At 30.4% G+C, this 24,093-nt stretch overlaps 1 protein-coding gene across 2 annotated transcripts in view; it reads right to left on the minus strand.

The window, feature by feature from the left end:
* Mlh1 (DNA mismatch repair ATPase Mlh1) overlaps positions 1-24,093 on the minus strand; it is a 70,874-nt gene that overhangs the window by 3,342 nt on the left and 43,439 nt on the right. For both annotated transcript variants that reach the window (XM_075363344.1, XM_075363345.1), the window contains exons 8-11: positions 19,392-19,576; positions 16,690-16,863; positions 9,591-9,654; positions 2,814-3,012 (exon numbers count right to left, since the gene is read on the minus strand). In XM_075363344.1, coding sequence (XP_075219459.1) covers positions 2,814-3,012; positions 9,591-9,654; positions 16,690-16,863; positions 19,392-19,576 — 622 coding nt within the window. The remainder of the gene's footprint in view (positions 1-2,813; positions 3,013-9,590; positions 9,655-16,689; positions 16,864-19,391; positions 19,577-24,093) is intronic.

Genomic DNA, 24,093 nt, shown 5'->3' on the forward strand with positions numbered 1-24,093 from the left:
ACAATCTTAACTAAACTGTCAGTATTCATTTTATTCAACAACTTAATAATGTTGAATTTAGCCTCTTATGAAATGTATGACTCCTGCATATCTTTGACATAATTCAATACACTGATACCATTTGGTATATAACCATTATGATATAACACATGCGCTTCTGGATTATGATCTTGAATTAGTTTCAAAGCACTCCTTAAACAACATCATTAGCACCAAGAGAATGCCACTTCACCTCAACAATTAATTTGATGCAACATCAACATGTGCATCAGTTTGCTGCATCGAGTTTCACAATAACATCTTACGCAATAACAGCTAAACAATGTGATAACAGAACAGCATCTCGACAGAAGAATTTCTTCTGTCCTTTAGCTCACACCAAGTGGGTTGCTATTTTGTGGATACATTATTTTGAAGAGCATGAGGAGCATATTTGTATCCTAAATATTTAATCATATCACATCCTTTTAACCAGAATTCTTTCTTGCCATCTAATTTTGTGATAATAAAAATGAAGCATTCTAAAGTGGAAGCTAAAATTGTTTGTAAACAAGACATGATAAATTTTAAGACTAATCACTATTTGGATCTTATTGATATTATGAAACTCAAAGAAATGGAATGTCTATACTGGGGAATGGTTGTTGTCCAGAAGGCTCCCTTAAAAAAAATATATGAACTGATCAACTGTTGTATTTTAATTATTATTGTTACTCACAATTTTTATTACATCACTATCATTATTTTTATGATTTTTTTCTAAAAATATAGTGATAATGATTTGATGCTTGCTGGTAAACTAGAAAGTATTAGTATTATGCACATAGATTGTTCAACTGACAGATTCTAACAAAGAAAACCTTCAAAATGGACTTGGTAAGCACTTTTAATATGCACCTTCGATTTTATTTTTTAAAATACAATCCAAATGACACTTTTAAATGCCAAATGAATTAAAAGTTAAGTAGTTATTCTATAATTTCATTAGTACTCCTTTGGATGAGTGATCCTATTAGTAGAATATTGTACTATCAAAGCGTTGTCTACATTAAATGACAATGAAGGTTTTAAATATAACATCACAATATATTAATTTTCAGATATGAAAAAACCATGAAATAAAGACAATGAAACCCCACTAATAAAAATGTTTTTTTAAAAACTAAACCATGTGGTGGTATCAGTGAATTTTTAAATTGCAGTAGGGTTTCCTTAATTTTTCTATTAATTTGTTTGTACTGCTTCTCTTTTCCAGGCTGTTTTAATTTACTATCCCCTAGAGAAAATGGACAGGTAAACAAACTTATAGAAAACATTAAACAGGTGGATGGTTCCAACACTGATGGATCTGAAAGACAACAATACCAGGCTACAGCAGGCGCCTGTTTGACACCTGCCAAATTTTTTTTATAAAAAAAATGTTTTTCTTAAATTGTGTCTGCAGCTGTATTCTTTGTAATGTTTATTTTATATGCCATTATTATACTATACTATTGTTATATAATGCATGTTACTAGGCATAATGTATGTTGTTATAAGGCATGTTACTATAATTTGTTTTTTAGTCAATGCAAACATATAATCTTCCTAAATATATCAGATATTGAAAAAGATTCTACATCAACAAATTCTAAAATTAGTGTAGACACAGATGATGGCCCAGATTATTCAACTATTAATGATTCTAGTACATCAGATAGCTAAGAAAAATGAAATACCCATTGAGTGTGTTATAGAAAATGAAAGTCCTTGAGAAGAAAGTCTAAGAAAATAATTAAGTATAAAACTACTTTGAAAAAGTGTTACAAAACGATTGAAAAACTAAGGAAAAGCATTCACTTCATTGAAAATGAAAAAATATGAAAGAAAGAGAATTGTATTTTCTTCTGTAATGAATACTGTGAACTGAAATCAAATCATGTGAAGGAAGGACACAATTTTTTAAAGTTACTGGACTCTTGGGGAAGTAAATAGGTAATAGACCTTGCATACTAAGTGTAAAACCAAGATATCGGTAACATGTAGATAAAAGCTAATGACAGACACACAAAATAAAACCTTACATTCTAAATGTTTTGTATCTAGATATTGATTATGATTCTCTTATAACCAAACAGATGAAGAAATGAAAAAAATTAATTTTTCATTATTTTTCCTTCTGTGATATAGTAAAAATGGAATTGTGTATAACATATTACTTAATGTCACTATATTATAAAAAAAATGGATAGGTCTGTAGGGCTTTATTAGTTTTATTATTTTAGACTTCTAGGAATATTCCAATAAATATTATACAATTCAATGCAGGTATGAAATAAATATAGATAATAAATAGAAAAACAAGAAAATACTTTTAAAAGTTTGCAAAAAAGAATTACCTACAATCTAAAGTTAGATGGCACTTTTGATCACTAAACAATCACAGTCAGTAGATTATGAGGAAACAATACATAGAAAAGTAAATAAATAAACAGGAAAAATATATTTTCTCTATACAGAATAGTATACATCTTATTTTAGCTTACAAATTTTGTATATATTTTCTCCTAGACAGAATATTCCCATATCTGGAGCATCCTCTGATCACATTATTCAGTCATGAGAAGTTTTATTGCACATATAAAAGTTTTATAAACACACATACAAAGCTAACAAATGCCACCACCAGATTCACAAATAAATGCAAAGTTTGCACCCTCTATTCTATGATGTAAAGTTTGTGCCTGCTTAAGTAATTGGTACATCCTGAACTCTGCAATTTATTGTGGGTGTAACACATTCTGATTAACAATTTAAAAAAAAAAATGTTATACCTAAGAGCAATGGTATAGCTGACAGATTTCCATCTTGATCAATCTTCATAGAGAAATAATCTTCCAACATAGCAGATTTGGACTTCAAAAGATCTGAGACAAGTAAGCTATATTCTTCTTTATTACTGTCTTCTTCACTCAAATTTAAACCAGGAGAGTCCAATGCAATTTTACAAAGCTGTTGTAATGGCAACGGGTTCTAAAACAATTGGAAAAGCATAAATCAATTGATAAATAACTTGCAGAAGTTGGAATGGCATAAAAATGAATCAGTATCTTACGAGGATAAGGACAGAATTTTCTGATAAGCTGGTCAAGTTATAGAATAGTATCTGTCATGAAGTAGGAGAACATATGATTATTTACTCTGATGAATATTTAAAACCAGATGAAAGAGGTTCAAATTTACAAATACAAATAGGTCAACACAATGATGAGCTTCAAAGCACATCATTATAGGTTATAAGGTAACCTACTGAGAGAGAATGATTGTAATCTGTAGAATAAAATGTTCCATTCTTTCATCTAAAATACAGCATTTTATCACATTTCCAAAATAAAAATTAGACCTTATGAGAAGCCATTTACCTAAGAAATTCTTTTTTACTAAGTTTAATACGACAAAAGTAAGAGACAAGTGGTCTTTACAAAAAAAGAATAATAAACAGGAAAATCTTTTATTATTTCAGAACTTCATTTTTTTGCATAGTTATCTTCTCAGCAATTTTTCAACAAGGAAAGTTTTTTATTTACTGTCCATAAAAACTAACCAAGTGTGCACTACATTTTTGAATTCCTCTTTTTTCTTGAACTACTGAAACTTCTTGAAAGTAAGAAAACCATGTATCTAAATCACTAACTACAAAGTTAAATTATAAATGGAAATAAATTATCAAGTTTCCATCAGAACAGTTTTTTTTTTATCAGTATGTTTATCATTTTTGGAACAGAGAACAATCCCTAAAGTCAGGGATTTTTTCTCCACTACCCAATATTGCCTGCCAGAACTGAATAGCAAGCCACAGTATTAAAAGGGTTTTATAACGCATTTATATTCTGAATCTTATTTCTAAATTCCATAAAATGAACCATACACTTTTTGAGCTTAACCAAGATTTTTTTGGTTGAGGATTTGCTTTTACTGAATTCAGATATTACCATTGTACAGGTCGGCTCTTTTGAGTGGACCTTGATGTAAGAAATCCACATTTAATCAGAAGTCATAATGCAAAACAAAGATTCCTTTCTGTATTTCTTATAACAGTTAAAAAACAATGTAAATGTCATCCTTTGGTTTTTGAACATATAGTCTGACTAAATTTGAAAAGAGTTCATAATAACATGCTTGTCATTGACTACTCTTTACACTGTTCTCTGCAAAATATAAATAAATTCCATGGTAAGAATACCAATATTGCTAACTGAAGTGGCAATTGTTTTAAACCTTCTACATTCACATTTCTGAAACAGTCATTTATCTGACTGCTACACCACCTGTCTCCTGTCTTTGCTATTAAGTGTTGTGTGGCCTTCCTCAGACTAAAGATTTAATTGCCTACCTTTCACATAATTCATTATGAAATATAGCAGCACTGAAACCTTTTTGTAGAGAAATCAAACTATAGATCAGAATTTGGATTGCATTGGTAAGAATGTAAACATTAGTCTGCTAAAAAAAAAATAGTCTTTAGCTACCATGTGAACTTGTTGACAATATGGCAATAGTGATTCAACAAGTTTTCACATATCACTTTTATTAGCAATCTACCCGTTTCTCTATAATAAAACTTTTCAGCAAACAGTAAACACTGTTAAATTCTTTCTTTGAGTAATTCTTTTTTTGAGTAAACAGCAAACATTCTTTAAATGTAAACTATACATTATGGAAACCATAATTTAAAACATATTTTCATAACTCTTCAAAAGTTTCATTTACAGAAAATTTGAAATGTATATCAGCTCAAATTAATAAACTACATGTTAAGGGAGCAGTTCAAATTACATATATAAAACAATAATCTATACGCTCTTTACTGATTCTATACAATTGTTTGTAAGTTTGTATTTGACGAGAGTGAATGAATCTTACGTCATTCTAAAATAAATTTAAAATCACTTCAGTGATATAAATGAAACTTTTCTAAATTGCAGCTTTAAAATTATTTCAAATATCTAAATGGTATGAAATAAAGTTAAATTTAAACAAAACAAAGCTTAAAAAGAAACTATATTTTAATAATCAATACATAAAAAGTTCTAAATTAATTTTGAATTTTAGTCTGAGATTAAACTGTTTGTTAATTTAATATTATTAAATTTAATTTTCTTATTACTACAATAAAAGCTACTTGTCTATCACTTTCTTTCTTTAAGATACAAACATCTGAAATATTATGTACAAGTAATGTATACGTACAAAAAGTGAGCCAGTTGTCTAGGTTACAAGAAGATTTCCAATAGGCAACTTCTTGTATAAATTTAAACAATTCAATGAATTCAAGAGTCTTTATATGAAATAAACTTGAAATATTTTTGGAAGATGGTGTTGTAAAATGCAAGCAAACAAGATTTTAATTAATATTAGTTGGTAAGAACTGTGAATGATTTCAAAGAATGATCATATTATTTGAATCAAGTAAAGACAACTCACAAAGGTATTCAGGATCACTTAAAATTTTTAAAAGTCAATTTTTTTATCAAGACATTATTTATTCATCAAAATTTTGCTAACCACTTATAACTATTAATTTTAATCGGTATGAAATTGAACTATTAGCTTTGGGGTTTGACACATTTAATCCACCATTAAGTGACTGTAAAGAGTTAAAATAACGTACTAAATGGGTGATTTCAAATTGTTCTTTAAAACAATTATAATAGTTCAGAAGGTCATTGGTCTGTTTTGCTATGATGGCAAGTCAACTTTTTATAATCTATATGTGTTTTGTATGAAATATGTATTGATCTATTTTGATTAAAATCATATCTAAAATTTTACTAAAAGGCAACATTTTATTTAGAATTTTCAATCACATTTTACAAAAAAGCTATTCACTCAAATATCATTAAAATAAATTTTATTAAATTTTTCAAATTAATTAAAACTACTTTCCTAAAATATTAAATAAAAAACCTTTGCAATAGTTAAGAAATTAACACCTTCATATCACAAGCTTAAATACTGTTGGTAAGGAACAATAAATCTGACCCCGAGTAAGATGGTAAACTGCATCTCTTAAATGTGATGTGGCTTTACAACACCTGGAACATCTCAGAGAATGGCATCCCAGAAATTGAAGGGGGATAACAAAGTAAGTGATAATGTCAATGGCCAAAGTCATGTAAACTGACTCCCACAGATTACTTAAGTTAAAGAATGTTGGATGAAGTTTCATTCATTTACTAGCAGGATAATGACCATAGTAGTTGATGCAATTTAAAATTTAACTAAAAAATAAATACATAACAAACCTGGTAAGTATGTTAAAAAATAATACAAAAATAATTGTCAAATATTCTCAAACAATTTCAAAATTTCTATTCACATCTATATATCATATCGAAACGACTATTAAAAATTGATCCTCCAAATTGGTCCAAGAATCAATACAGAAATTCTGCAAGCATTAAACAGGAATATGCAACTGGTAATGCAACAGTCTTTCCATATACAAAAAAATTAAAAGTTTGAAACAGAGAGGAAACAAATACTTATTATTATTTCCCAAGTAAGGAAAAAGTACAAATTAAAATGATAAAAATTAATTCTATGATTACTATAAACCATAAGTACCTGACCTTTTTCTGATTTTTGTAGCTAATGGGAGCCCATTTCATAAATTATACCCTCATATCATTTTATATAGTTGCTGTTATTTTTAATCTTTTGTAACTATGAATAGTATTGACATGACAAGGAGTGTATGGGCAAGAGAAGCAAAATAGGCTCTGTCATGGCACATAGGTTATAACATTATCAGACTGACTGACTTTTGTGAACATCAGCACTCTGCAGGAGAAAAAAGGGAGGGTCCGTCAAACCAAGATGAGAGAGGAAAATTGCCAATAAATACACTGTGTGCTTTGTGAATCATAAAAGGTTTCATTACAATACCTAATAAAAAAAATTAGGTATATATTTATTTTTCAAAATAACATGTTTCAATACTTGAATCTTTTAAGCAATTAATCTTATATGTACATACGAATGAATGTTTGTTTGTCCCGTATTCATTCTTATACCATTCATCTGATTGCAATGAAACTTTGGTGAGTTATTGTGCGCATACCTGCGAAGGTTTCTGAATTAGTTTGGACCTGCTAGGTGGTGCTGGAGTCGAGATATTTCGGAAAATTGTATTTATGGTCCAATTTGGCTCATATTCAGAATATAAATTAGTTACGTGAAAAGAAATATTTTTGCAAAAAATGAACCGCTAAGTGATGCAGGGTCAAAATATTTCGAAAAATTGTATTTATGGTCTGATCGGGCTCATATTCAGAATATGTGTTACTTACATGGAAAGAAATATTTTTGCGAAAAATGGAAATAGGGAAAAAGGGGAAAACAGAAGAAGAGAAAAAAAGAAAAGTTAAATTTTGTGAAGTTCTGCAATGTTCAGGTTTTAATATTTTATCAAACCTTCATTTGCATTCATTTAATCTAGATATATATATATACTCAAATCTAGCAATGGTGAAGCATTGCCGGGTTAGCTAGTAAGGAATAAGATTTTATGTTTAATATTATGCTTGTTTAATATTATATTTCTTCCATTCTTTGTTACCCCGTAGCAACCAAGCACATACCCAATTTGGGAATTGCTGATATAAAAAATTCCATTATATTATCGGTCACTGGTTCTTGCAATATACATTTTTGTTATAAGTTTTTTTACGTGTTCGCATTTTATATGGGACTTTGGTCCCACATTAAAAGTTTTTTTCTTATTTAACCTTATTATATTGAGTAATTTAAAAAGAACCATGCTTTACACAATGAATCAAGGACATGTGTTCATGATCTTCTACAATTTTGTTAACCAAATATTTTTTATACTGGGGTTTGTACAGCCCAAATATTACAACAAACACAGTTTTTACAATTTTGGTTTTAACATAGTATCTTTGAAAGGAATATAATCTTCTTAACCACATTTGCCTAATTTTTATTTTACTAATAGAATTAGGGCATTTTTGAGCAGTGTATTTTGGTATCCATCATATCTAACTAAAGCTGGTCGAGGTCTGAGGTTTGGTATCAGTTTTTCTTCAAGTCACTTAACATAAAATACCAATTACACACAATATCAAATCAAAACCAAATGGACAATACCAGGTCCATTTGGCACAGTCACCATTATTTTTTATCAGCTTTTCACATCATTAACTATTTGGTAAAAAAAAAACTTCCTCACTACCAGCATGAATAAGACATTCTCCTTTGGATTCTGGATGATGAATAATGTCTGTCGTCATCTGACCAAGTCCTATTTTACAATACATATAATGACAAAACATATATTTCATCCATACATACAACACGTTTACCTTCATTCCTGTGTGTCTTTGTATACTTTGCAAACTGTTGCTCTCATACAATACCTCAATCTTTTACTGTAAGCTTGGGGTTGTTCTTAAGTTCTTCCATTTAAAATCTATATTTGTTACTATAACACTTGAAAACTGAATCAAAAACCAATTTCTTACTCCTTGAAAAACATTTTTGATTTATTTGAAGAGGATTTAAGTGAAGGATTTTATTTACAAGAAAAATAACAAATGTGTTTTTCTCAGCCTCTTCTCACATGAATTTGAACACAACAAACTCATAGGACCATCAATTTAAAATTTTACCACTTGCAACTAACTTTGAAAATAATCCAGTCATATTGAAACACTTCTGATTATTTCAAAGTAACATTAAAAAATAAACTATTACTAGCACAAACCAACAAGCATATATGCAAGAAATAACCAGAAGTTAACTCATTATGTATACATAGCATTTATTCGTTATAACAAGTAAACTGAACTTATTTACAAGTAGTTATTAACAAGTAAATATGTTCCTGAAAACTAATTTTTACCAAACATAAATATGATATTAATTACGTAACGTGTAGTATACTAAAAATCACTTAATAATTTGAAATTACAAATGAAAAATGTAAAAAAAAAATAGATACTATTATATATAATAGAGATTAATCTGCAGGAAAGGAAACCATTAGATATTTTTGGAACAATTTCATAAAAATGATGAATGTTGATGTTGTACCACTTACCTCATCCTGCCATCACCACCACTTTCTCTTTGAAGTACAACCATAATCTTAACAGGTGACCACTGTACTTAACTCAAAATATAATATGCACTCAAATATAATGCATATGTAATATGTACAAAATATAATATAACAAATATGCAACATGTACATATGTATTACATGTAGTATAAAATTAAACTTAACATTTAGGCTGAAATCAGTAAGACTGTCTTCAATTAAGCAAAAATTATATAAAAATCAGTTTCAATTTCTGTATTCAGTTTATCTGATCTAAATCATTTTTATTTTTCAATATTAACTACTTTGGGTTAAGCAAAGTTTTCTATAAGGACAGGTTGCAAGTTATTACACATCCAGAGTAAAAAGGTTTTGCTATTCTGAAAAGTTCCACTTAGGTTGTAAAGCTACAACCTGTTAATGGTAAAAAGAAATATAATAATGCAATTTTAGTTAACTGCTATAATTAAAATTTTATCTAGGTAATTACCACAAATTTCAGCTCTCCAAAATTTCCGAATTCATAAAGCATAATTTGATAAAACATTTCTTCCCTGAAAAAATAGAAAAAATATTAATTAATTTATTTTTTCAGCTTTTCATAAATAATTACCATGTTACAGTCAATTAACTTACAAACACAAAACAAGATAACAGTAACCACATGTTATTAATTAATTTATCAATTTTATGTAACATGTTTACTGCTATGTCATTTTAATATAAGTATCTGCATGCTTTCTTTCTTTTTTTTTTTTTCTTGTTTAGCCTCCGGTAACTACCGTTTAGATAATTCTTCAGAGGATGAATGAGGATGATATGTATGAGTGTAAATGAAGTGTAGTCTTGTACATTCTCAGTTCGACCATTCCTGAGATGTGTGGTTAATTGAAACCCAACCACCAAAGAACACCGGTATCCACGATCTAGTATTCAAATCCGTGTAAAAATAACTGGCTTTACTAGGGCTTGAACACTGAAACTCTCGACTTCTAAATCAGCTGATTTGGAAAGACGCGTTAACCACTAGACCAACCCGCTGGGTTAAGTATCTGCATGCTGAAATTTGTTATGTTTTCTAGTTCAGATAACCCTATAATATAGAGTGATTATAAATGAAAAAGATAATTTTTATGGTTTATAAACAATTTAACTTTTATATGAAGATAGTACTAATGTGTTTATAAAGGGATGTTCTTAAAGTCGGCACAACTGTTGTTGTTGATGTCAATACTGATTATTGTGTCACATAATCAATCTGATAAGATGGCTGCTACTTCATGCAAAAAGCTTTTTGTGTTTGAATTAGTGAAAACAATCTTAGTTACTATTGTGCAGCAACGTTTCAGAACAAAATACAGTAAATGACCAACAAGACAATCCATCTACGACTAGATAAGTAATTAGAAACTCAGGGTGTCTGTGTAAAATTAAAAGTTCTGGAAAATCTCCAGTATTAGAAGAATAACTGATCACGTTCCAATATAGTCCAGCTAAATCAACTAGATCAGAATTAAGCAAGTTTGGAATTAAAAACTGTAACAGACTGAGAAGAAAATTTTGTGGAAATTGTTGAAAATGACACTTCAACATCCTTTTAAAGATTGTTTCATTGTAAAAAAATTTATTCTGAAAACTTTATAAATATTTTTTATTTCTCTTATATTACATACCTTATACTACTTCTCTACATAGTTGCCACATTAATTAAGACCTTTATCGTAACAATACACCAACTTCAATATACCCTCATCGTATTCTTCTGCCACCAGTCCAATTAGCCACTGATTAACAGCAATTTTGTAAAGTTCATCGTCAACCCACAAATTGCTTACCACTCAAAAATTCTTTCAATTTCCCAAAAAAATAATCAGAAGGAGCCATGTCCGGACTACATGGTGGGTGATCGTAAATTTCCCATCCAAATGTTCTCAGTAAATCACGTGTCACAGACCCACATGTGGACATGCATTATCATGCAGCAGGACGATGCCATCGGTCAGCCGCCCACGTCGACGATTCTGAATGGCGTGCTGTAACTTACATAGTTTTGCAGTAGGCTTCTGCATTTGTAGTCGTTCCACATGGCATAAAATCAATCAGCAGTATGCCAAACCGATCCCAAAAGACTGTGGCCATCAGTTTGCATCCAAATGGCTGTTGTTTGCCCTTTGTTGGTCTGGTTGGTGATTGACAATGACACCATTCACTTGACTGCTGTTTTCTCTCTGGTGTGTAATACAAAATTTATGTTTCATCCCCAGTAACAATTGAATTATGGAACTCATCACATTTTTCTGTATAGTGCATCAAAAATTCCAAAGCAGATACCATTCAGATTTTTTTGTGACAATCCATTAAGACATGTAGCACCCAACATGCCCAAACCTTTCTAAAGCCTAAATGGTCATCACCAATGTGACCAATAACAGCTCTTGAAACAACAAGAAAACGAAGGCCAAGTCAGAAATTGTTGAGTGACGATTTTTTCTGATTTCATCATCGACGTGTTCAACAAGTCCTAAGTGATTATTGAGGGTCTCCCCGAACATTCTTCATCATGCACAACAATTCTGTTATTTCTAAACCTTTTACACCATTTTTGGAGGTGTCTTTCATACATTACATTATCATCGTACACAGCAACCAATTGCCTATGAATTTCAGCCAGCTTAATGTTTTGATGGTTTAAAAATCATATGATTCCACGTATTTCACAGTCGGCAGCAACATCAATGATTTTCCTATTCATTTTATAACATAATAACTCACACGTAATCAAAGATACTACAACATGACAACTTACAGACAACAATTCAGTGTGTACATTACTAGTGTGGCCATGAACGACACAGGTCCACCAACCTTAACAAGAGAAACTTCCCAGCTGTTTTTACTTTAGAGATATCCATCGTATATGAAATCACGACTTCCTCCTAATTTGTAAGAATGTGAATACAAAACATTTATTTAACATTTAATACATGAATATATTTCACTTTAAAAACTAAATTAATTATTTAATTTTTGAACCTTACATGCAATATTATATGTGTTTTCTATAGTATGAACTTTTAGGTCTTGTTAGGTTTTCATTTACAAAAGTCAAGAAAAATTTTCAGATTCTACTTCATAAAAATCGTTTAGTATACAGAATTTATTTCAAGTCCTTACCATGCTTAAGTTATAACTTTATATTACAAGTGTGTTTTCTGCTTCTACGCACGAGATGTTAGGAATTAGGCTTAGGTTTTGATTTTACCCTTATTACAATGATTCTATCACTATGCATTTTGAAATACTATACTCTCATCTCTATCTTCTTGTTTATTATGAAACCTACTCCTGCCTGCCCTATATTTGAAGCTGAGTTAATTATTCTAAAATCAACTGACCAAAAGTCATTTTCCTCTTCCCACCGAACCTCGCTAATTCCTACTACATCTACATTTAACCTATTCATTTCCCTCTTTAAATTTTCTTACCTACCAAGCTTTTTTTTTTTTAGGCTTCTAACATTCCATGCTCCAACTCGTAGAATATTATTTTTTAATTTTCTGGTGACCCCTTCCTTAGTAGTCCCCACCTGGAGATCCAAACAGGGGACTAGTTTATCTCCAGAATATTTTACCAAGGAAGGCGCCTCCATCTTTATTACATGAAAAAGCAGAGAACTACATTTTCTTGGGAAAAAGGCTGTAGTTTTCCATTGCTTTCAATAATTCTCATCACCCAGTTTAAAAATCATAATAGAAGAATATACACATCGAAAAAGCCAGGGGATACTGCAAGGTATCAGATAAATTATATCATGGTTAAACAAAGATTTAGAAATATACTTGTCGACTGCAAAACTTATCCTGGTGCAGACATTGATAGCGACCATAATTTAGTAATAATAAAATGTAGATTGGAAGATTGGGGTTTAAAAACCTGAAGCAAAAGTGTCAGATGAATCGGTGGAATTTAGAAAATCTTGAGGAAGAGAAGGTAAGAAGATTTTTGAGGAGGACATCACAAAAGGTCTGAGTAAAAAAGGTAATATAGAGAATATAGAAGAAGAATGGGAGAATGTTAAAAAGGAAACTCTTAAATCAGCAGAAGTGAACTTAGGCGGAACAAAGAGAACTGGTAGAAAACTTTTTATATCAAAGGGTATGTTGCAGCTAATGGATGAATGTAGAAAGTATAAGAATGCTAATGATGAAGAAGGTAAAAAGATCTATTGACAATTAAGAAATACTATAAACAGGAAGTGCAAATTAGCAAAAGAAGAGTGGATTAAAGAAATGTGTTCAGAAGTGGAAAGAGAAATGATCATTGGTAAAATAGACATACAGGAAAGTTAAGAAGAATTTTGTGATACATAAATTAAAATCTAATAATGTGTTAAACAAAGATGGTATACTAATTAAAAATACAAAAGAAAAGGTCAATAGGTGGGTGGAATATATTGAAAAGTTATATGGAGGAAATGAATTAGAAACTAGTGTTATAAAGGATGAAGAAGTTGAAGAGGATGAAAAGGGAGATACAATACTGAAATCTGAATTTAAGAGAGCATTAAAAAATTTGAATTGCAGAAAGGCTCCTGGGATAGACGGAATACCTGCAGAATTACTGCGCAGGTGAGGAGGCGATAGATAAATTATACAAACTGGTGTGTAATATTTACAAAAAAGGGGAAGTTCCAAGAGATTTCAAAAAGAGTATTATTGTTATGATACCAAAGAAAGCAGGATCAGACAAATGTGAAGAATACAGAACAATTAGCTTAACTACTCATGCATCAAAAATCTTAACTAGAATTCTGTACGGAAGAATTGAGAGGAGAGTGAAAGAAGTGTTTGGAGAAGACCAATTTGGTTACAGGAAAAGTATAAAAACAAAGGAAGCAATTTTAGCACTCAGATTAATAGTAGAAGAAAGATTAACACAAAACAAACAAACATACTTGGTATTTATAGACTTAGAAAAGCCATTTAATTATGCAGACTGGAATAAAATGTTTAGCATTTTAAAAAATTTAGTGTTCAAGTACAGCGATAGAAGAACAATTGCTAAAATTCACAGGAACCAATCTGCAACAGTAATAATTGAAGAACCTAACAAAGAAACCATAATAAAAAGGGAGTCTGACAAAGAAGTTCCCTATCCCCGTTACTTTTTAATCTTTACATACAACTAGTTAATGATGTTAAAGAACAATTTAAATCCAGAGTAACAATGCAAGGTGAAAAGATAAAGATGCTACGATCTGCTGAAGATGTAGTAATTCTTGCCAAGAATAAAAAAGATTTGGAAGAAACAATGAATGGCATGAATGAAGTCCTGCGCAAGAACTACCACATGAAAATAAACAAGAACAAAATGAAAGTAATGAAATGTAGTGGAAATAATTAAGATGGATCACTGAATATAAAAATAGGACGGGAAAAGATTATGGAGGTAGAAGAATTTTGTTATTTGGGAAGTAGAATTACTAAAGATACACAAAGCAGGAGCGATATAAGATGTCGAATAGCACAGGCGAAATGAGCTTTTATAATTTGCTTACATCAAAAATTAATTTAAATGTCAGGAAAACATTTTTGAAAGTATAAGTTTGGAGCATCATAGCTTTATGGAAGTGAAACTTGGATGATTGGAATAGTTGAGAAGAAAAGATTAGAAGCTTTTGAAATGCGGTACTACAGGAGAATGTTAAAAATCAGATGGGTGGAGAAAGTGACAAATAAAGAAGTGCTGCAGCAAATTGATGAAGAAAGAAGCATTTGGAAAAATATAGTTAAAATAAGAGACAGACTTATACGGCAGACATTAAGGCATCCTGGAATAGTTGCTTTAATACTGAAGGGACATGTAGATGGGAAAAATTGTGCAGGCAGGCAACGTTTGGAATATGTAAAACAAATTGTTAGGGATGTAGGATGTAGGGGTATTTCAAAATGAAATGACTGGCACTAGATAGGGAATTTTGGAGAGCTGCATCAAACCAGTCAAATGAATGAAGACAAAAAAAAAAAACATCAGTAGTTTAATTATTAAAAAACTACTATATATCCTCTGTTAAATAAACAAGGTGCTAACAACAAAATCTTTTAAAAGAATAAAATCTAAGAATACTAAATATTAAAAAACATTACTAATAATAGCCAAGAACATTCAAAATACTATTTTACGAAAACAAATTAATAATGAAGTACACAAGACATCAAAATCATTCTACTGTTCTGAAATTTCAGTTCCAATTCCAGATAACAGCATGAGAGAAACTAAATACTTTTTTAGGTTTAAATATTTTTTCAGGCTTCCTAGTCCTGGTCTCCTTTGAAGTAATCCCCTTGCAACTACACACACTTGACCTAGAAATCCTTCCACAGTTGGGAATATTTTTTGTAGTCCTCTTTTACAATACCAGCTGTGCTGTCAAGTTTGTTATTATGTCCTCTTGGCTGCCAAATCAGGACACTTTCAGCGACAACTTCAGCTTTGTGAACAATCAGAAAACACACGGATTGTCAAACTCCACAGTTGACCAAAAAATACTGGGTTAGATGTGACAAATGAGCAAATGTTTTATCATGATACAACTGTAATTTGTGTGATCCTCACAGGTCTGGTCTCTTTCATATAACTGATTATGAAGATAAAAAATCTCCAAATAAATCCATTTGTCGACAGTTAAGCCATCTGGTGCATATTTGTGATGTAGACCTCTGATATTAAAAAAATAAAGTCAGTAACTTTCTAACTTTGCTACTCACTTGATTTTTTCTTTTGCCTTGAGAAGGCTGGTGACATCCACTGTAATGACTACGCCTTTAAATCTACAAGTTGTTGTAATGACCACACCTTAAAACCAGGATTTATCAACAGTAATCACAGTGTCAAGGAAATTAGGATCACTATTGGTGTACTGCAGCATGTCATCTGAATCATTCAAATGAACCTCCTTCTGTTTAAGCAAAAGCAATTTTAGCACAAATTTTGTGGCCATTCTATGTATGCCAAAATTGTCAATTAAAAGCAAGGAATATTTTAAATATGACATTAATTCTAATGTCATTTGCAATTTCCAATCAGCTGATGACTTTTCATTATTTATCAGTTTGGGCACATTGTTAATGATATTTGGATTTCAGTTTGCTGTTAGCTTACCAGTATGGAAATCACTCTCAGCTTAATTCAGTCATTTTGAAAACAGTTATCCCACTCGTTCCCCTATAGCTTCATACATGAAAGCCTGCTTAATCCTATAAATTGTTTTGCTTTGGGTATCACCAAGCTTTTGGCAGAACTTGACGCAGTAATGTTATTCAAAACATTATGTCATTATGCACAAAATAAAAAGCCCACAAGCCCTACTACAATAATGCACCCAATGGTTGCTGAACAACTGATATACTCTTTGACGCTATAAAAAAAATGCATGTGCAGTAGGTACTAGTGCTCTTCTCAATTAAATTTTTACTGCTTTACTCAAATACTTTTTAAAAGAAAGAATATAGTTGAATACTTCTTAAACAGACCCCATACATATTACAATATTAAAGAGTAATTTAATTTATTTAAAAAACTATACATACGCCAGCTTCTTTGTATTACATATGTAGAGATTCATTTCATGTTGAATGAGAGACTTGCTTTTGTCAACATTACCAACAAATGTCATAGATCCAAAAATTTCCCTTAATCCTAAATGCTCATCTTCTTCAATTTCTTTACGGAGACTTAAAACACTGGATAACTGAATATTTCGTCTAGAAAAAAAAACATATAAGTCTTTGTTTTCTTTTAAGAAAATAATTTCTGAATTACAATAACTCTGGATGGAATTACATAAAATACAATATCAATTCTTAATTGAGCAGCAACATACAGCAGCTACTACAGATAATTTACAATAAATGAGATCAAGGAGATAAAATTAATATACTTATATATATATAGGTTAAATGCTATAAGTGTAACTTTTGTAAATTACGTGAAATGAATCACTTCCAAAATGACACACCCATATTCAAGAATAACAAGTACCCAATGTTATATGCTTACTAGCATAGTATGAGGGTGCTTGTTATTTGACTTGACTTTGATGTTATTTTGACTCTCACTTAGAGTAATGAATCACAAATAAAATAAAAATGTACCTCTTAAAGCTTTTTCCCTAAAAGAAACCCCCAAAAGAAAAAATCACAAGGGGTCAGATCGGGTGACTGGAGGCCATGACAAACTCTCAATGATCTACAGTTGGAAAAATGTCATTCAACTAACCCCATACAGAGCTATGCCATTGAGGAGGCACACCATCTTGTTGACAAATAAAATTCTCTAGTCCATCTTGCAACTGAGGAAAGAGCCATGTATGGAGCATATCCAAATAAGTAACTCCTGTTTCACATCCGGTCATTGGATATCTGTAGGACGCATGTTGAATTGTAACTACAAATTCATATTTTGCAAACTGCAAAACAAAGAAGGCCTTCCGTTCAGCAGTTGCCAACTTTGCTTGTGGTGCAGTCAAGCGGAAAGATTGAGAATCAATCTAAGGCCATGCGCGCAACTAAAATTGTCCTTTTTGCTCTTTGATTTTAGCCTTAAATCAACACTGTACACCTCACTCAAGACATTATAAAAAATTAAAACCCCTTTACTCTTTTTTGTATAAACATACAAACAACATATCTTTACAAAGAAATAAAGACGTTTATGAAATTCTAAATATCAGTATAAAAAAATCAACAAGGACAAAAAAGTAAATGTTGACTTGAGATATTTGTTAAAGACTGATCTATTTCAAAATATACCCATGGATATTAAACTAAAAAAACTTAATTCAATCCAAATATCTATTAGTAGCAACACTGATGAAAATAGCCTACATTCTCTGATGTCACTTTTTTTAGAGAAATTGATTCAGCAGACAATTATTACCTAACATATTTAGATTGAAAGTATGGTAACATTCCTTACAGTAGCTTAGAGGAATTGTAAGAAAATATTAAATTTGAAAAAGACTGTACATCTTTACTGGTATATCAAAAGGTACAGAAAAAAGCAGCTTTTATCTCAATATATGTACACAAGACCTGAGAAATCAGCCATGACCCATGGTCACTTGGAAACCAAACATAAAATAAATTCATTAAAAACAAGTTTAAAAAATCTGTAATAACAGAGATTCCAGTCAGGAAGCTTAGCTTACTTAATTAACAATGATACAGAGAATGAACTGTTAAATAATGATAAAACTATAAAATTTAAATTCATCTTTCTTATAAACTTTTAATGTTTATCTTGTTTAAATATTGTAAACATATAAAATATTTCTATGACAATTGGAAAATGGTGCTGTTGGCTGGTCTTACTACAGATAAATTTTTATGTCTGCCTACTTTATAAAAATGAAATCGAACAGGTTGTAATAGCTAATTGAGAAGGAGAGTCTGGTTTTAATAGGCTCCATTTTAAGATAGCCTAATATTTTTTGCCTGAGCTATTCTTAGCAAGACTGAATTATTTGTTTTATTTTCTGAGTTATTAATTTATATTATATAAATAAATGATCTACCATTGGTTATTTTTTCTAATTATGATTTACTAATTATGTTTATTTAATAATAAAAATGTGTATTTATTTTTTACTATTACATCACCCAAACAGTTAAGAGTTCGCCTGTTCATTTTTGGCAACTCGATTTTAGACTGACACCCGATGCGAGGCTACAGACAGTTTGCTTTAAGGCATTCATTAGAGGTTAGCAATAGTATTGCACCATTCCATAACTGGGATTGTGCTATCAACATCAGTGCTTGTACAGTCAGCACAAGAAGTGAGATTCAAATTATTGTGTAATTGTGTCTGTACTGGGTAATTACATTGTGTATTTTATAACATAAATGTATTATATTTATATCAAATTGTAAATATGCCCCCCAAAAATCATGCAACTGGAGAAGATCTTATCAATAATTATGACTTTGATTGTACAGTCTCAGCAGCTGACTGATTTTTTGTCCTCAGTGAAAACACATGCATACTCCTCATTTTGGAGGGGGTAATTTTACAAATTACACAGCTATGTCCAGTTGCCAATAATAAACAACCAAACTATTGTGTGGGTGTGTGTATGTGTACAATATACATATATGTATACAATATATATATAGTAATTAAATAAAATCCATTTAAAATATCTAAAATAAAATACAATGCAATAAGTCAATGAGTAAACACAGAGCAAAAAAAAATACAGATAATGAAATAATGGAGAAAGTTAAAATTTACCGATTACTTTTCAAATGGGTTTTATTTCTGAGTAAAGTATGTGATGAGGGAGCAGAACTTGAAGCAGCAGTAAAATACTTTTCTAACTTCTGTGAATTGGAATCTGTTCGCACCATACAACTAGGATTAGTGACAGAACCTTTTGTGACTGACTTCTGTAGATCATTCGCAACAGGCACTTTAATCTGGAAAATGCATACAATTAACAATAAAAATAAGGTAATGGATTAAAAACAAAGACATCCAATACCTATAAAACTTTACAAATCCAGAATTCATGATATTTTCTAACTGTAATAAGAGAAAATATTGTTAAATGAAACTAAACTCAGTTGATAAATAACACCATATATAAAACAATAAGAAAGTTATTCAGATTATATACAGGTTCAGGTACCCTTTTTTGCTGCTTAGTTTATTTGCATGTAGATGCAAAGCCCTGCTGCAGTTTATATACAGAAAAAGCAACTCTAGTGCCTGAATCACAAATACTAATTTGGAATAAAACCTTATTTAAATTTAATGTTAGCAAAATGGGAAAATATAAAAAGGAAATGGTAAAAATGCTGCTTTTCTGTAACTGCAAAAAAATGATTTTAGCCATAGAGGAAGAAATTCACAAGTAATTTTTATACTTTTTAAAGTTTGATGCTCCAGAATCCAAAAATATAAAAGTTAAAAAATGTTAAAAGTAAAAACAACATTTTTTTGTAAAATTGTGTGTGTGGAAAGGGGATATTTTATGTATAATTTGCTTCATCATTGTCAATAAATCCAAATCAAAGTATAGGGGCTAATTCTAATAATTTTTTAAAATTAGATTTAGGAGTGAGAAAATACATTATAATCTTGATTATCAGAACTGAATGGGGTAAAACAGTTCAGTTACTGAAAAGTTCTGATAATCCAGGAATTTTTAATTAAAACCTTCTAAAATAAAGTATTATACTGGTCAGAAAATCTCAGAAAGTAGCTTTTCTTAAAGCAATACTGGTTTTAGAAAAATGGATAGTAAGGGGAAAAAATTATTAATACCACCAGTATGGTAGGCCTATAGAGCATATAGAAATACCATACATTTAACATTCAGAACTGTATACAGATACAGAAACCTTTTGACTACAAAAAATACAATCAAATACATGTTCTCTATTTTGTACTTACCATAAGACGCCAAAGAGTTGCAAAAAATAAATAATGGTACTGTAAATAATTTCATAAAATCCAAATAACTATTTATTAATAAAACAAAAAAAAAAAAACTTTCTCATGTTTACGATTAAATTATTAAATTAAATTAAATTACGATTAAAACCTAACCTAAAAATTAAATTTGGCAACAAGTAGTTAAGAAGAAATAAAAAAGTTAGATACTGTACTGAACTTTGCATGTTAAGAACATAAAAATTAATATAATAAATTTATATAGATCATTTTTACATCTTGCTAATCACTGTTGTCCATCATTTGATGTAACACAATCTCTAGATCGTCACATCCATGTTTATTAATACTTGCACTTCCCGAAGATGTAGATGCATTATTACCTGCCAGCCATCTACTTGAAGTAGGAATTTTGGTGAAGTCACTAATTTTTTTCTGTTTCACTGCCTTTTTTTGTTTATCTATAACAACAGACGAAAAGATCTAAAGTGATCATAGAATTAGTAAATTGAATTATCATTTGATTTCACGATAAAATCAAGAATGTCGTCGACCCAACATCTAACATTTGTCATTTTCTGTAAATTTTGAGCCATTGCTTGAATTTTTTATGACCGGGTGTGCGTTTTTCATTTTTAAAAGCCTGTCTCATCGCCATTGTATATTTTTGATTCCTTGTACCGTTTTCCTTAATAATTATTTGATGAAGTTTTTCCCGAAATTGAGTAACGCTTTCGTTTGTCTGCACTTAAGGCTTAACCATGCAAATTTAACATTGCTAATTTCCATGGCGGTTTCAGAAATGCCACAGTCATCCGTCAATCGCCTTAAAATTTTCTATTGATAAGTGTTCCGCAAGCCTCTTAGTAGCATGCTTTAATTCAGTACCCCAAATTGGAACTCTTGTACACCTTTGCTGTAAATACCCCTTACAAACAGCATCTTCTAGATTTACATTTCCAGCAGTTTTTTAAATTTTACAAGAACTGAGTGTTTTTTAATTTCGCTAATCCATTTTTAGGAAAACAACTTTTATTTTTCCTGTGCCACATTTTATACCTGAAATGGTATTTTTTTTCTATTCTATCATTAAACTTTTAGATAATGCCTCATGATCTACGCATTCAATAATTTTATATTTTTCGGCTAAAGTATGGATGACACACTTCCTCTTTGTTTTGTCACACATTTTAAATAAAAAAATGAAACACGACTCAACAAAATACAGTCTTGAGTACTGGAAATTTGTTCTTTATCATATGCGGTAAAATAGTATATACTATATAACAAATAAAAATGACACATTAAATTAAAAATCTGAACTACTGAATCACACACCCGTAAAATTATAACACATAACCTTGTTAACTGTACACATGTACAATATTGTTTATACAGATACTGTATGTACGGTATAAATAACAAAGTGTGTGCAAATTTTACACAGTACATAATATGACGTGTCATCAAGAAGTTACTGACCAGACAGACTGACTTAAGATCGATTGTTATCCGGGCTATAATGAACTTATAGATCATCAAACAAAAATACCTATTTCTTACCAATTTTCATTTCCGATTACAAAATGCTTGTTTGCAGAGATAATATAAACAAAATTTGTTTATTAAAACCCATATCTAAATGATTTTTATTTATGAAGATTAGGCGTACACAAATTATAAACACACAGTACAGATTGTGTGGTGGCCTATGTCATATTATTATTTCTGAAAATTAAAAGGAAATAAGAATATGTACTGTGATATTTCATAGCTCTCTTTGTTTAAATAAAGAGCAATAAAGCATCGTTCAGAATCTAATATGCACAGCAGCACGGGATTACAAGTAAGCCTATATATGCACAGTAGTAGTTCGGATAATCCGGGTTCTGATAATCGAAGGTTTATTGTATTGAGTAGATGATTTATCAACAAGCACTTGACTTGAAAAATTAAAATTCTTCACATACAAAAACACTACTACGAATGCTGCTGAACTTCCCTGAAATTAGTTTAGAGCTAAAAAATTTAACACTAGGCTTACCATATTTTTTTGGGTCCATCCCAGGACATGTTTTTGAAATTACATGAAGTCTTAACGATTTACTAAATATTTAACTTTATTTATTCAGTTGTATTTTTCACTAGACATGACTTTTTTCAGAAATGGTTTGTTTTTTTTAATTGCATCATAAAATTCACAACAAGAAAGTTCTTAATTAATTTTCTTCACAAATCAGCTGATTTCTAAGTCAACAGTTCTAAGGTTCAAATCCTAGTAAAGGCAGTTACTTTTATACGGATTTGAATACTACATTGTGGATACAGGTGTTCTTTGATGATTGGATTTCAATTAACCACATGTCTCAGAAATGGTCAACCTGAGACTGCACAAGACTACACTTCATTTACACATACATATCATCCTCATTAATTCTCTGAAGAAATTCTGACGGTGGTTCCAGAAGCTAAACAGAAAAAAAGAAAAAGCAAACAAAAAAGATGTTTATCAATAGATACTGAAAGTCTATCCCTTTCTATAGACCAAATGTTCCCCGTAACTGAAAAAACTCTCTCAACTGGAGCAGATGTCCCAGGCAACGACATCACAAACTCAACCATTTTAGAAATATTGCAACATGAAATAGCAGTCTTCTGAAACACCTTAAAAATTGCTTTCCACTTCTCTTCAATAGTATCTGGTACTTTTTCAGAACTTGAACCACAACCTACCCTTTGGGTTTGAATTACCTGGTTCAACAATGTACATTCATCAAATAGATCATCAATATTTATGGACTCTTTTATAATTTCATTAAAAACTTGTGTGCTCTCTTCTAAATCAGACCAGGCAATTTCATATCATAAATTTATCCACTGAAACTTACTAACTTTCTCAAAACTGGTTCTCCACAACTCTAAGTATTAGATACTAGAATTATAAAAATTGCCTACGCTTGAGAAGAATTTTTATTCCTGAACATCATTATTTTCTTTTAGAGTGCATAGCAATTCTTTGACAGAAGATGGTATAAATTTGTGGGTTTTTCTTTCCTGAAGTTGACAAATTAATTCAGAATACATCTGAAATGCTTCTATTGCTGTGATAGAATTAGCTTCCAATTTCAGAACTACATTATTAAATAACCGTAGAGTACCATATAAAAGTTTCAAAAACAGTTTACTTTCTAGATTTTCAAAAAGCAAATAATAATTTTGGGTATTTGTCACAAGATAAGAAATATGATTTTAGGCCATCAAAAATGGAAAGAATTCTTTCTACTGCAGGTAACAAACTAAGGAACCTTGTGCTGCTATGAGATAATACTTTTAGATAATCTGTTTCCACAAATTCACAGAATTCTGTAAGTTTTGTTACTTACTGTATCGATGTGAAAATATTTATAAATTTTTATAACAATAACTTCTATGTCCAAGGGTAAAGAATCACATGCTGTTTGTAGTGAACTGTGTACAATGAGGGCTGAACAACCAATTCCTAAAATAGGTCTATCTACATCACTTTGAACTTTTCTGA

Source organism: Lycorma delicatula, chromosome 4 (genome assembly GCF_047948215.1).
Source record: "Lycorma delicatula isolate Av1 chromosome 4, ASM4794821v1, whole genome shotgun sequence".
Lineage (NCBI taxonomy): Eukaryota > Metazoa > Arthropoda > Insecta > Hemiptera > Fulgoridae > Lycorma > Lycorma delicatula.